This window comes from Balearica regulorum, chromosome 2, assembly GCF_011004875.1.
Source record: "Balearica regulorum gibbericeps isolate bBalReg1 chromosome 2, bBalReg1.pri, whole genome shotgun sequence".
Lineage (NCBI taxonomy): Eukaryota > Metazoa > Chordata > Aves > Gruiformes > Gruidae > Balearica > Balearica regulorum.
In genome coordinates this window covers 134,765,292-134,779,299 of record NC_046185.1, presented here as the reverse complement: position 1 = coordinate 134,779,299, position 14,008 = coordinate 134,765,292, and the positions used below count along the sequence as shown (strand labels likewise).

General features: G+C 36.5%; 1 protein-coding gene across 4 annotated transcripts in view; it reads left to right on the top strand.

The window, feature by feature from the left end:
- The window catches only part of HDAC9 (histone deacetylase 9), a 484,789-nt gene that overhangs the window by 411,441 nt on the left and 59,340 nt on the right, over positions 1-14,008 (top strand). For all 4 annotated transcript variants that reach the window (XM_075746058.1, XM_075746055.1, XM_075746057.1 and 1 more), the window contains one exon: positions 12,309-12,427. In XM_075746058.1, coding sequence (XP_075602173.1) covers positions 12,309-12,427 — 119 coding nt within the window. The remainder of the gene's footprint in view (positions 1-12,308; positions 12,428-14,008) is intronic.

The window sequence follows — 14,008 nt, the reverse complement described above, 5'->3', positions numbered from 1 at the left end:
AGGAATTTAAAATGACAAAAGGATTTCATAAGTAAATGGTAACTTACTTGCAGTAAGCACACTAAAGCTGATTAAAGTAAAATCCTTAGGAAAGAAATTATTCTGAACTCCTGAAGGGGCCTGTGAAATACTTGGAAAATGAATGTTTTATCAAATATATTTTGGCTTCATCAAAAGTTCAAATTTTTGGCCAGAGTGAAGAATATGACTTACATGATACCTAGATATTGTGTCATCCAGATATCAAATTTGGAAGAACAATCTTTTTTTTTTTTTTTTTTACTGAAGTCAATTTGAATGTACATTTGACTTTTACATTTATTACAATGTTTTCTGAAACTTTGCAGTTATTTTACTGGTGTATCCAATCTAAGTTATTATATTATTTTGACTGTCACTCTGAGAGATAAGTGCAACAAAAATAAAGCTGGAAGTGGAAATCATGCTTAGGGATGTTTTTGTTGCTAGTTTCAACATTGTAAATTGAGACAGACATTGAAAAAGCAACTATGTGATTCAGTTCATTCTTACATTTTTTTTTTAAATTGTAATCAATCTCAGTTTCCAAGGCAACTGACTACATGAGGATGGACCAGCCAATAATGGGAAACAGCTTTCTCTTTTATTACTGTAACATATGGTAGAAAAAGTCTTTTTTGTTTCATGCTGTTGAGGAGACTATCCAATTTATCACTCCGGATAGGATCCAAAAAAGATTAAAAGAGGTGTGAGCAGTTCAGTTTTGTAACAGAAGTGCAGAGACATAAGTTCATAGTGGAAAGACGAATTCAGAAATATCAAAATGAAATTTCTAGATGCTCTTCAGTTAAATCCAAAATTTCACCTTGATTTTTCCTCTGACCTTCTTCAGGGGTCCTGGCAACATGAAGAGTTGTTGCAAGTGATTGTATTGGCAAATGGATTAGCATTGTATCAGTATGACTCTCTTGGGGTGAGTGGAATTGCCTTTCTGCTGGAAGAGGCTGACACAAACAAAGGCTTCTTCCATGTGCACCACTGAAAGAGTTATGATTGATCTAGGACCACAAGACTTTCTACATTTCTTTTGCAGACATCAAATAAAATCTATTAGGAGAAATGTTGGCTCCATGAAGTCAATGGAAGCTTAAGTAAAATATTAAATCACATGGCAGTATATCTGTATTTTCATGTTTTGTTTCTCAGGCTGAGATTTGAAGTGCTTTGCTGTTCACTATTCCTTCGTTGTTAAAAAGAAAAGCTGTGAAACATTTATGCAGCAGTCATGTTATTCCTGAGTTCTTCGGTGTTGTCTTCAATCCCTATTTTTCAGAGCTCTTTGCTTTTCCTTTTTTTCTTCTCCTTCCAGATGTGCTTAAGAAAAAGTTTTTGTTTCCTTCATTGTGTCTGTGAATGGGAATATATATCCCTTTTTTTTATTATTTAAGTTTCTCTGAAGCTGACACAACATCTCCATCTTGGGTTTTGCTTCAGATATTGTGTTAATGCAGATTCCTTTGCTACTTTCATGTTTTATTAAAATTCCTATTTATGTTCTGATTCCTTAGTATTTAAAGTTCTTTCCCATGTGAAAATGCTTACCTTTGAATTTCAGGTATAAAGAACTATATTTTTCATACTACTGAAATCAGAAACAAAATTCCCATTGTCCTAAACATACCATATTTGGCTTCATATTTCCCTAAGCCTTAGTCCCGTCCTGTCCCCCCCCTCCTTTCTTTGATTTTCCTCTTTAAGTTGCAGGTGTAACTCTCTTGCAGGAGAGTGCTTCATATTTTAAAACATTAGCCTACCTGATGTTACTCCCTGAACAAGAAGTGGTACTTTTCTTTGTGCATTGAGTCTTTCTATTCACATTCCCATTTAATTTGTAAGCATTGGCATTAATTTTTCTCTGTCTTTGGAGTCTATCATATTTCCTCTGTTTTGTTGAGCAAAATGAGTGTAGGGGAAGAGAGGGGACAGGATAATACAAGAGACAGGATTCCTCTAAACTACTCAGAGCCAACAGCAGATCACATTTCTAACCAAACAGTAGTTGAAACTGCACCAGAAACAGTTGTAGTTTCTAACACTATGTGGTACCTAATAATTAGTCCTTTATTGTGAGCGTTCCTCCTGCACCCACAAATATCTTCTCTCTTTCTCTCTGAGATTTTTTTTTTTTTTTTCTTTTTTTTTGGGGGAGGGGGAACGACAGGGATTGAAAAGTGCTTTTCTGGATTACTTTACCTTACCTGTAAATATTTCCTCTAAACCTCCACTAAAATTATATGAATATGGAGCCCATTAAGTGGCATTCAATTTACCTAAAATGCGAAGACTTGATGTTTCTGTACTGTATAAAACCTTGTTATATGAGGGATACTGTATTTTCAGCTATCAGAATGAAACCCAGCTGGTCCGTTTAAATACACTCTGGAGTAATGGGATGGTCTGAAGTGGTCCCAATTCCAGTGACAAAGTTCTGCCAAGCATGAGACAAATAGGCCCATGTGTACTAGTACAGAAGTGTTGGATACTGTTGCTGCATCAATATCTTCCTGCTTTAGATCAGAGGCACTTCCTGTTGGTTAATTTGGTTTGGGTGTGAGAAAATGTCCATATGTTTCTACTAGTGTATGTTGTTCCTCAGCAAAAAAAAACCCAAGAGGAAGTGACATATGCCTGTATCTTTCCTCTGAAAGAATACCTCATAAGAGCTGAAAAATAAGATTAGCTCTATGAGCAATTTTCTGAATAGCATTACTTCAAAGGAATAGTGACTACACAATATATAATAAAATAATAGTGGCCATCCAGAAACTTGTGAAATTTCTATTTAATGCTAAGACAGAAGACCACACACACAGACAATACCTTTAAAAGTAGTTATGAATATATGGAAGGAAATACAAGACAAAGCCAGAAAGCATTTGCAAGAGAGAATAGGTAGAGACCTCTGAGAAAAAAAATTAAGACAACTTCATGTACATTGTAGTCAGAACCATGTTGATGAATACAGCATGTGAAAAATTATGCTTTTGCAGATGGTCATGACCTTGATGAATAATTTTATTTCTAGAAAATGTTTGTTTTCTTTTCATTTAAAGGGAAAGAAAAAAAATCCCCTTCTGGGCAAAATGCACTTTTCAGAAATTTAGCAAATTTTGTGGTAAAAGTATTTTTTCCAAGGAATTTCTCTATCTTTTATCCACTCAATCTATTACTCCCATGAAAAATGCAACCCCTCCAATTCATGTCCCCTGGCATTTTTAAATAAGACCTACCCTCCCTTCTTCTCCACATCTCACTTTTGCAAGAATTGAAAGCTACTTTAAACTTCTCTAGTAATGACTTCAGTGGTGACATAAGCAGATTGTTAACATTGCAAATTGAGCTGTTGTACAATCAATAGCAGCAAATTTTAGGTAGCATGTTTTCCTCATTCCTGCTGTTCATCAAACTGTATGCTATACACCCAAACTGGAAAGCTTTTCTAATTTTTTTTCATAAAGGAGGAGGGTAGATTTTGGACCTAGAGACAAACTTAATACTCCAAATCCCTTTTCTCTTTTTAATTTATTCAGAACACCACCATTTACTTCTTTTCCCTAATTCCACCATTCCTGTGGAGTGTAAGTAAAAGAGGTACTACGTTCTCCTTTCTCTTGTACTTTCGTTAGATTGCCAAATAATTTTAAAAGTGTCAAGTAGTCTAAAAAGACAATGAAAGATAGATTATGCTCAAAATAATATGCTTTTCCATAGACATACCAAATTCCTCAGAGAGGATACCATGCCATCATTCATTTTGTGAACTCTATAAGTGCAACACATTGTGGCAACTTTTTGCCTCTGTATTTAACTATTTCTGATATTGTAACACTTACTTTTGTCTTCTTAGGAGCAATCGTATTACTGCGTAACAAGATTTACTGGGAGCAGTGAACTGTTTTAGTATTATTATTACTTTATATTTTATTATGTTAACATTTTAGTGCAAGTCCTCTGACTTTTATGATAAAATACTGTTGAAAGAAATTATTAGTAGAAAAGCAAAAGTGATAGTTGTTTTGTTATAGAAAATACTGTAGAGTATTCAGGCTTGATAGAAATGTAACATTTTTTTAAGCAGCCATACAAATTTTAAAACAGAAAACTTAAAATACCCCCAAATGTGATTATTATATTTTATGGCAGAAAAGCTTCTAAAGATTTACTTCCCCCCCCCATAAAATAAAGTAATAACAAGAAATGGGCACCGAATTGATTTTTCTGATAAGAACATGTTACACCATGAAAACTAAATGCTGTCTTAAATAATATTTGAGGGTAACATTTGGCAGTGTGTATGCATGTGTAAGTACCATTTCCCATATATGTTAGAATGACTTTCATAGAAAAATAATTGACTTTAAATGGTGGGATTCCATATTTATTGCATTTTACTTTCTCAGTGTTGGTGATACTATTTTAAGTCATGCTGTGTTTTATTTTAAGCCCCATCTTTGTAAATTAAACCTCTATTTCCTTTTTCTCATATATCATTTTCAGTTGTTTATCTCTTGGAAGCCACATCAGTCCTTCAGCTACCAGCTGGAACTTAGTAAATAAGTTATTTATGTTGTTATGGCATGGTACCAACCAGCTTTATTTGAGATCTGAGAAATAAATAAAAGGTAAAAAGATTTTTCTTATTTGCTTCCACAAATAAGACTCTAAAAAGACAGAGGTACATTTAATAGGAAATGCAGACTTTTTACTCAGCCACTTTTCAGGGTAACAGTGTTCTGTAAGGAGATACCCTGCTATTGCATGTGCTATCTTGGCCTATATTTCCATAGAAGGCTTTATATTTGCGTATTGGACAGCTGGAAGTCTTTGATCCTTCCAAGGTAACCTCTTCTTTCAACGTATAATCAAGAGATACTTAGACCCATAGCTTTTGAGCAAACTTACTTACCATAATTTTTATCCAATCCCTTCAACTAATACCACTGAACTTCGAATTTTACTCAGTTTTGAATATGGATGTGAATGTGCAAGTATATATGCATTTGTCCATGTTTCTACAAGTTCGATAATTTTATTTGACAATGCTAATAATTTTTAAGTGAATTCTAAAAACCACAAAGTAATATTTTTCTCATACTTTTCCTGTCTGTTAACTTTTTCTGTAGATCAAATGTAGCCGAGTCCTTATAATTACATTGAAACCACCTTTCTAAATAATAATAAAAATGGAAGGATCAGCAGATACTGAAGTCAATATTTATTATGCTTTTTGAGTGCTTAAGATATTGCAATTGCAGCTGTAATAGAATTTAGGAAGCTTGCAAGCAGGATGCCAGAATAATTTTTCATTTAAAAAGGAACCCACAAATAATAGTCTTAGGCTCTGAAAATGTCTTCAAAAGCCAAAAAAAAAAGCTGTTGGTGCTTCTAAAACTTTTAATTCAATGGAACTTAGATACTCCTACAATTATAACATTTGAAATTACTAACTTGGGTGCATTCCTGGAAGACCTTGACCCTTTAAACACTTTGGCATGTGCTTAAATTTAATACCATGTGTAAATCCTAGTGAAATGAGCATGATTTACAGTAGTGAGGATTTTGTATTGATGTAGTACCCTGTGCCCCTTTAAGAGTAAAAGAAAAATATATTTTGTACCCTCAAAAAGCAAATAAGGTAACTATAAAATAAAAGTAAGGACAAGAATATTGACTGTGCTTATAAAAATAGAGAAGAAATAAAATTATTAAAAAGATATAAAAGGAAAACCTGTAAGGATAAAAGAAACTATATGAAAAGAAAGACTATAGAGATAAAACTTACATAAAAAATATAACTTAGAAACTCATACAGATAAAATCTGCAGGATTTAGGCATGCCTTGGAGGATAAACCCTGGACAAAGCTGATGGTCAAATCAGCAAGGAGTTTTGGGGGAAAGTTCTCGGGTTTGGCCTTGGTGAACTTTGGCTGGCAGTAGAACTTGTATAAAGAAATGTCATGAAGGTAAACCAAAATTGTAGTGAGAGACACTAGTATAAACTCAATTAATACGGAGGAAAAAAAATTATCCAATAGTTGTACAGATATGCTATGTAGCTTTCTATGAGGATAGACATTACTTGATATTGTGTTACATTAAAACATATGTGCAAACAACACATAAAAATAATAGATACCATAAGTTCCACATACCTATTGAGGCAATCTTTTAAATACTTTCTGATCTATTTAAATCGGGGTTCATTCAACAACATACTTAAACTTGTGTAATTTTAAGGTAGGACAATAGAGTGATTGTTTGGAACAATAGTTTATTTGCAGGATGTGAAAGTGAGAAACTGTAGGTAGACCTACTTTTTTCCAAGAAGAGACTGGGTCTCCATTTGGTTGCAAAACCCCCACTCTAATAGCACTGATGCATTGTATATGTATTTCTTGCAAAATACAGGTTTGGTAAAACTGAATAAATAACAATGCTTTTAGAGTGTTTTCTACTAGTTGAACTAGCAGACTTAGTGTCTTCTGCATTTTCTTTCAAGGTTTTTCCAGGGACAGCTAAGTAATTTATTCAAGTCTTTTACCAGCTTTTAGTTTTAGCTGATTCATCTGTGAAGTGGGTATAAGAAATGCTTGCTTTAGAGGGCTACGCATTCAGAAACAGCTATACTGATTTATACCAGCTGAAGTTATGAGCCTTTCCATTTATTAATGTTCTCAAAGTACTTTGAGATCACTGGATGAAAACACTGGAGGATTTTAGGGAAAGAGCAAATAATTTATGTTACTAAGCCATTCCAATCTGCAGTTTTAGAACAGTGTGGATTTTTTTTCTTGGTTACATAAATTACTGTCTTGGGCTGGTATTCCTGCTCGTTTCCTTTTTAAATTACCAGCAGAGCAAAAGAATTGTAGCTATTTACATCAGCTTAACTTTCTTTGGAGATTTGCAGCTCTGTGTGATGGTACTTGCAGAGTCATTTCTGGGTTGGGTACTTCTCTGCAATCTCTTCTGGGAGAACAAATGTTTGGGACCATCCTAACCACGTGCTTTAAATGTACAAAAATAGAATGGAAGAATAAAAGGAACAGAGTCCCTTGGTAGACTCTCTTTAATGTCTTGCATCTGATCTTCAGATTGGTGGGGAGGGGAGGATCACATGCCTGATGTTTTCTCTAGGACTACACCCAACTGGAAGCCATCCCTTGGCTTCTCTGCAGACAGCAACATACCCAAATGAAACATATTAATTCTTTGGGGAAATCTCCTTAGTGGGACAAAAAGGAATCTTTTCAGCTTCCCAGACACAAGCTCTGTTCCCAGTACCATCAGGCTTAAAGGAAGATCTGCACTACCTTGGGCTGGAGGACACAGTTTCATTGTAGCTGCAAGATTTAGCATAGATAAACAACTCCTGTGATCCAGCTGCTCAAGCTTTCAGGCTTTGACATGTTTATTAATGAAAATGTGAGAGGAAAGAAAGAAACAGTCAGGCAGGCAAGATATCCCTGTAACTCTGCTGTCATCATTAGGTGAATATGGTATACCAAATATTTATGCTTCTATATGATTCAGGATCACAGAAAATAAATATCTCTTTTATGTGTTTTATTTTCTTTGGAGAAGGAAGTAAAGGAGAGTGTGAGTCATAGTGGAAGAATAAAATTCACTTCTCTTCTGACAAAACTACTCATTTTGTTGGAAAAGGATCCTAGCATTAACTTCTGTTTGCTGATAACCCCTGCAGCCCAACTGGCTTCAAGCAGTTGGAAGGTGACAAGCCTGCCAGTCCCCAGTCCATACCTGCCTGGTGACCTATGGCCAGAAGCCAAATCATATTTCTTACTCCTGCTGTGGGTGAGATAATAACTGTCCCTACCTAAGTCTGAAGCAGGCTTCAGACTTCCCCTGCCTATGCACCCTTGCAAAGGATTTCCGATGAGCGGAGTTTTGACCCTTTGCACCATAACAAATCCTGCCAGCTGCAGTCTGACTTCAGAGCATAGGGCTGGCCTGAGGAATTTGGGAAGATTAACATGAATATCTATCTATTAGTGTATGACCAATGCTAGTCGTATGCTTAAAAAACCCCGTATTTTCTGTTATGATTTGATTCAGAGGATTCTGTTCCTAGGCAACTGAGACTGGAAGTGCTATGGTTATGCAGGTCCTAAGGAGGCAGTCAGTGGATTATTTCACTTTCTTACACCTTGCTGTGCCCTCCAGAGTGTAGATGAGATGGGAAAGGAGCAAGATATAGACTCTGATGATTCCCTACTCCCAAGAGACAGTGAAGGGTCAGGAGCTGTCCCTGCTGTCTAACTGTCCTCACTCTTCTGAGGTAGGAGAAGATAGTTTACAAGGAAAAAGTGAGCTTCACATTCCTTTTGGGTAAAAAAAAAAGGGATGGAATCTAGTGCTTTGTGTAGGCTTTCTTTACAGCTGCCAACCTCTAAAGACAGATTTTTCTAAAGACATTTATTCAGGGATAATGAAAGTGCTGAAGCCTGAGAGGTGGCAAATGCCAAAAGGTTTTATTTATGTCCTGATGAAATTTAGTCCATATTTTAAAATGTATGTATATGATTCCTTATAGCACTTCATAGGATAGGAAAGCATCTGTTGCTTTTGTGAAAGAATTTACCTGTGTGTTTTGTGCCACAAAGGAGTTCCTGCCAAGGCAACACAAAGGTTAGAGATGTCCTGCCTACACAAAGTCCAGAACAAAATGCTATAACGTTTTCCAGACATTAAGATGCTCTTCTCTGAGTAGAGATCTCATAGTAGTTATTCAAAAGAGGAGCAACCTTAAATGCCTGTTGGTTAATGCAGAGGAAGACTGGATTAGAGATTTAGGAACTAGATGTCTATATGGTCCCCTCTGCAATTGAGAGATTTACAGCTGTCATCTTTGTGACAGACCAAATAGTAGTCTTGGCTGCTATAACAAGGACCACAGACACCCTGAGATGTTTTAGAGAAGAATCAAGCTTTCTATCCTAGTAAACAGATTACATCTTCCACAATGTCTTTTTTAAAGAAAGTTCTTAGAGTTTCTGTCTGCTATTAAATCAAGAACAGTGTAAAATGGATGAGCTCTGACATTCCAAGTCCCTCAATATTATGGAGGATGAAAAAGAAATGAACAATGACACAGGTCTTGTGGGCAGATAGCTTAGCTCTTCTGGTATGTGGTATGCAGAGCAGGAGCAGCAAACATAATTTGTGAGACAGTATTATAGCAAAAGTAGTGTGCTATTATTCTGGTGAAATTTAACAGACACTGTGTACCTTTTTTAAAAAAAATCTTTCTTTCAGGAAAACCCTCTTAGGTCTTATTTTAGTCACATGAATCTAGGTAATACCAAAAGCAGTAACAGAGCAGTGAATTCTAAATGACAATTCCAGTTATTATCCTTATAGCCTTCTCCTTCCTTTAGCTGAGAGTCCTATATATCATTTCTGTATAGATTTATGAATATGCTACTATTTCCTGTTCAGTACTGTTAAAGATGGTGTTACTAGCTATCCCTAGTGCTTTGTGTTGAAAGACCTTGCTTTCAATATTTAATATTTTTGCTGATGTGACCCAGTGTGGCTGGTAGTTTTCATGGCAGACTTATTTATTTGACAAAAATTTTGCAGAAACTGTGGCTAAACAGTTTTTGCTGCTTCTAAGAATAAGATTAAGGGTCAAATGCATTGTTTTGCCCGAGTTATGAAAAAACGTGCTGACATCTTTATGCTTTTGAACAAGGTCTTGAAATGTGGTGGAAGTGTGGTAGATTTTCCCAATGTTCCAGATTATAAGACTCTCAAATATCTCATTCTGTGTTAGCCTGGTTAGGTTTGTTAGTGCCCCACAACTTGAGTTTCCACAGCTTCTGTCTGCACTGAACACAGTCCATCCTCTGACTTCAGAGCATTGTCTATGCTGTACTCAGTGGTGCTGCCACTTTCTTTGACATGTAGAAATACAAAACAGAGCCTGACTTGAATTTGAGGAAGTGTGAATGGAGAGGAGGAGGGCAAAAGCTCAAGTGGCTGCACATAGGGAGGGTTCTTCACAGGATCCCTCCTTCTTTCAGTGCAGAAGATATATGGTGTTATGGGGATGGATCAAGATTGCATATCAGTCACAGTCCTCATCACTAATCAGGATCTGTGCCACATGTGTTGCAGACATGGGGAAGTTTGGGAAGTAACGTGTTGCTCCAGACAATGAACGTATAAGTAGAGTATCAGAAGGTACGTACATAAGAAAGATAAGATGTGGTTGTATAGGAGATCTTTATTCCTGATATTGTTCCCTAGCTTTGGGGAGATTAACCTGCAAAAATGTTCAGTCACTGTACTGTCTAATTAGTCATATGAGTACTTTGTGTGTTATATAGTTGTACATCACGGAACTACAGGAAAAAGACCTAGAAAAGAAGTAATCTGACCTCCTGCCTCAAGGCCGTGTCAGCTTGAACCTGTAGCCAGCTTGATGGTTATTTGTTTTACCTATTATAAAAAAACTCAAAGAGATGGAGACTCTTTTTTCTTAAACATTTTATTTAAATTATTGTCTATCTTTACTGTTAAAATGCTTTTTCCGGAGTCTGAACTACAGCTTTTCTGCTGCAACTGCTTCATGTCCTATCTACAGTGGAAATGCAGAACAAGTTATTTCTTTCCTCTTGCAACAAGCGCTTACATATTCATGGACTTTTATCATATTTACTCTCATGTTATGTGAATCAAATAATTATAATTCTATCATTTTATCCACTTAGGTCACATTTTTTAGAATTCTTTCCTGCTGTTCTGTCAAGTTGGTCTAGGTCCTTCCTGAAGTGCAATGCTCAATACTGGAATCCATACTTCAGCAGAGGCCTACTAACGACACGTAAAAAAAAGGAATATTTCACAAATTATATCACTTTGCCTGCAAACATTCTTGGTGCAATTCCAGTGAAATCACCAGAAAAATGAAGTTCCCTCTGTCCTTTTTTTTCTAATGTAAAATGATATTCATTGAAGTGCTGTATGTCCTGGCAAAGACTTTTTACTTGGTCTGAATTGTCTTTTTCTCTGAATAACAAGTAAAACAAACACTTTCTTAATATTAAAATTACCTTTGAGGAAACCAGAACAAAATAAAGTTTATAAAACACAGATCAAAAACTAAAGAAAAACCTAAAGAGTTGTTAAAATATTATTAATATGCTTTTTTTTTCCCCCCAGAAAACCTTAATCTTTCAACAAAAACATGATCTCTTTGGCCTAAGTTGATTAAATAATAAATAAATAAATATTGAACTAAGACAAGTAGTATTACACAGGCACAAAAATCATCCTCAGATTTTGATCAGTGTAGACAGATTGGGATTTCCTTGAGTTAATATATTTGGAATAGAACACTCATTTGTGTATTTACCTTTTAATGTTAGTGATGTCCCCCTGAATTAGTGCAGTCATTATAGGCTCAGCATTTGTCACTCTGGTGCAAAAGCCATCCTGACGCCTTCCCTTTGGAAAGTCAGCCTGAAAGAAGGCATCTGCAAATGCAAAATGTAGGGTCTTATCTTCTCCTTTAACACATCTTTAATGCTTTGAGTTTGGAGAAGAGCAAAAACAAAGCAACAAAATAACCCCATGGAAGTTTGTCAAGGAAGGGGTTAAAAAAGTGGAATTTTTGTGACTGTGAAGGGCTGAATTATCTTCCTGACACCAGCAGGGGTTGCTGTCACTAGTTTGTGGTTGTCACATTCCTGTTATGCTTGACCTTGGAAAGGCTTGACAACATAGTCTGGATTTGATTAAGGGAATTTCATGTTTTTCCTTTGCTAGAGTCACCCCCCACCTCGACAAACATTTAAAAATGTTAAGAAGAAAAAAAGAAGTTTGGAAAGCAAACATTTTCCCAAAAGAAATTTATAGTTCAAATTTACACCAAGTTCGCACTAACTGGAGCAGTCCGGGTTTCCACTCAGGCTTTGAGTGCTCTCTGTAAACCATTAGTCACTTCCCTGGAAGAGGCAGCTTTTTATAGGCAGCAGGATAAAACAGGCACAGATGTGTGTGTAATATTAGAGGCTTTCACATGTACCTGCATTTTTTTTTTTCCTCAATCGTAGAAAAGAAAAAAAGAGTGACTATAGAAAGAAATTAATTGAAGCCTTGGACTTTGGTTTTGGACAGCTACCATGAAAATTGGCTTAATTAAAAGAAAATGTGTTGTGTTTTTTTGAGATTGTGGCAATTTATATCATGAAGATAGAAGTTCTTTTAATTTTTAACAGGTTGGATTTTTTTCACTCTACAGGACTGTGATTATGCCAGCTGCCAATGAGTTTGATCCAGAGATTGTCCTGGTGTCAGCAGGATTCGATGCCGTGGAAGGCCATGACCCTCCGCTGGGCGGGTACAAAGTCACAGCTAAATGTAGGTATCATCATAAGGCGCATGTTTCTGAGCTGGTATTTTTTCTAGTTAGGAACCTTAAGTCCAGCTTACATCTGGGGATGACAACCCCGTGTCACTGAGGACAGGGACCGTCCATCAGTTAATACCCAGAGATGCCTGCGGAGCTGCGGGTCTTGCCCAGCTCGCGGACAGGGTGGAAATGAACATGTTAGCATTTCTGGCTCACTCCTTTCTGTTCCTCTTGGCGTTTTTGTCTTGGCTTTTTGAAGTATTACTTTTCTGGCATTCAAATAACATTTTAGAGGTTTCATGCCTTTCAATAGGCCCCATTTTCCAAATGCTGGAGTAAGTTATTTCTCTTTAAATACATATTGGAGATTTTAGACTTTGGAGGCCTAATTCCAATCTCATATCGCTCTTTTGTTATTGTAATCTTTTCAGCTTGATGGCATTAATTCTGAATTACATCAGTGTTCATGAAGGCCAAAGTTTTCTAAAAGACTACTCTGTTGGCTCTCAATGTTTGGATGTCCATTTCAGTCCTCCAAAATGTATGCTCGTGGCAGAGATTTAATACTTTCTGAAAGACAGGTCTGTCTGAGGTGTCTCATATGTAGTACTCCAAAGTCACTAGCTCTTACAGGATATTGTGGCCAAACTGATTCTGAACCTGGGATGCTAAGCAAGGCTGGGTAATGTAGTCATGCTCTGTACAGTGATGTGCACAGTAATATTGCTATATATAAATTGCCTTCCGTGAGACAAGACAACATGTTTTCTTAATGCAATTCTGTGAATAATTTTCTTCAGTATATGTCAAGAAATACCATAATAACTCTTAAATAGTTATTAAGTAGGGATCTCTGCTGCTAATGACAAATGCCTTCGGAAAAGTCTGGAGAAGTCAAGGAGACCTAATGGCATTTAACACACGCACAAATGAACTCCAGCTCATGATTTTGTCCTTCTGACCTCTGCCTTTTGTAACAGGTCAGTAGAAAGAAGTTGGTGTTTACCTCAGGAGGAGCAGGGGAGAGACACATATTTTCTATTTTCACTAACTGCATGTGGCACAAGGTCCCTGAATACCAAAGGATGAAAGGATAGATGGAGAGCTAGACTGGCTGTTCATAGTGGTGCGCTATGGAAAGCGAGAAAGCAGAAAGCACTGCAAGGGTTTACTCAAAGACACACAGGTGTCAATGCACAAGTGGATTGGAAAGGGAACATGCCTGTGGCTGCAAGTAAGGCATACTGAGTTTTAGCATAGCTTTTCAGGTTGATGCAGTGGTTGCACTAGAGAGGAAAGAAACATAGCAGCCTGTATGCATGTTTGAGTATCGCTTATCTGTGTATTATGATTTTTAGTAAAACATTGTGTATGAAAAAGCACTTTGTAAGATGTTTACTAACTATTTTTTTTCTGTAAGTATGGTTCCTGGTCAGAGACATCATTCCATGAGCTTATGTGGTCAGGAGATGAGCTTCCAACCGGTACAAAATAGATATTTTGTTGAGAAGCATTGCATAATTATCTGTATGTAGGAGCTGAGAAGGCACGCTACATGTCCCTTAAGCATGCATGACACTTCGGCATAC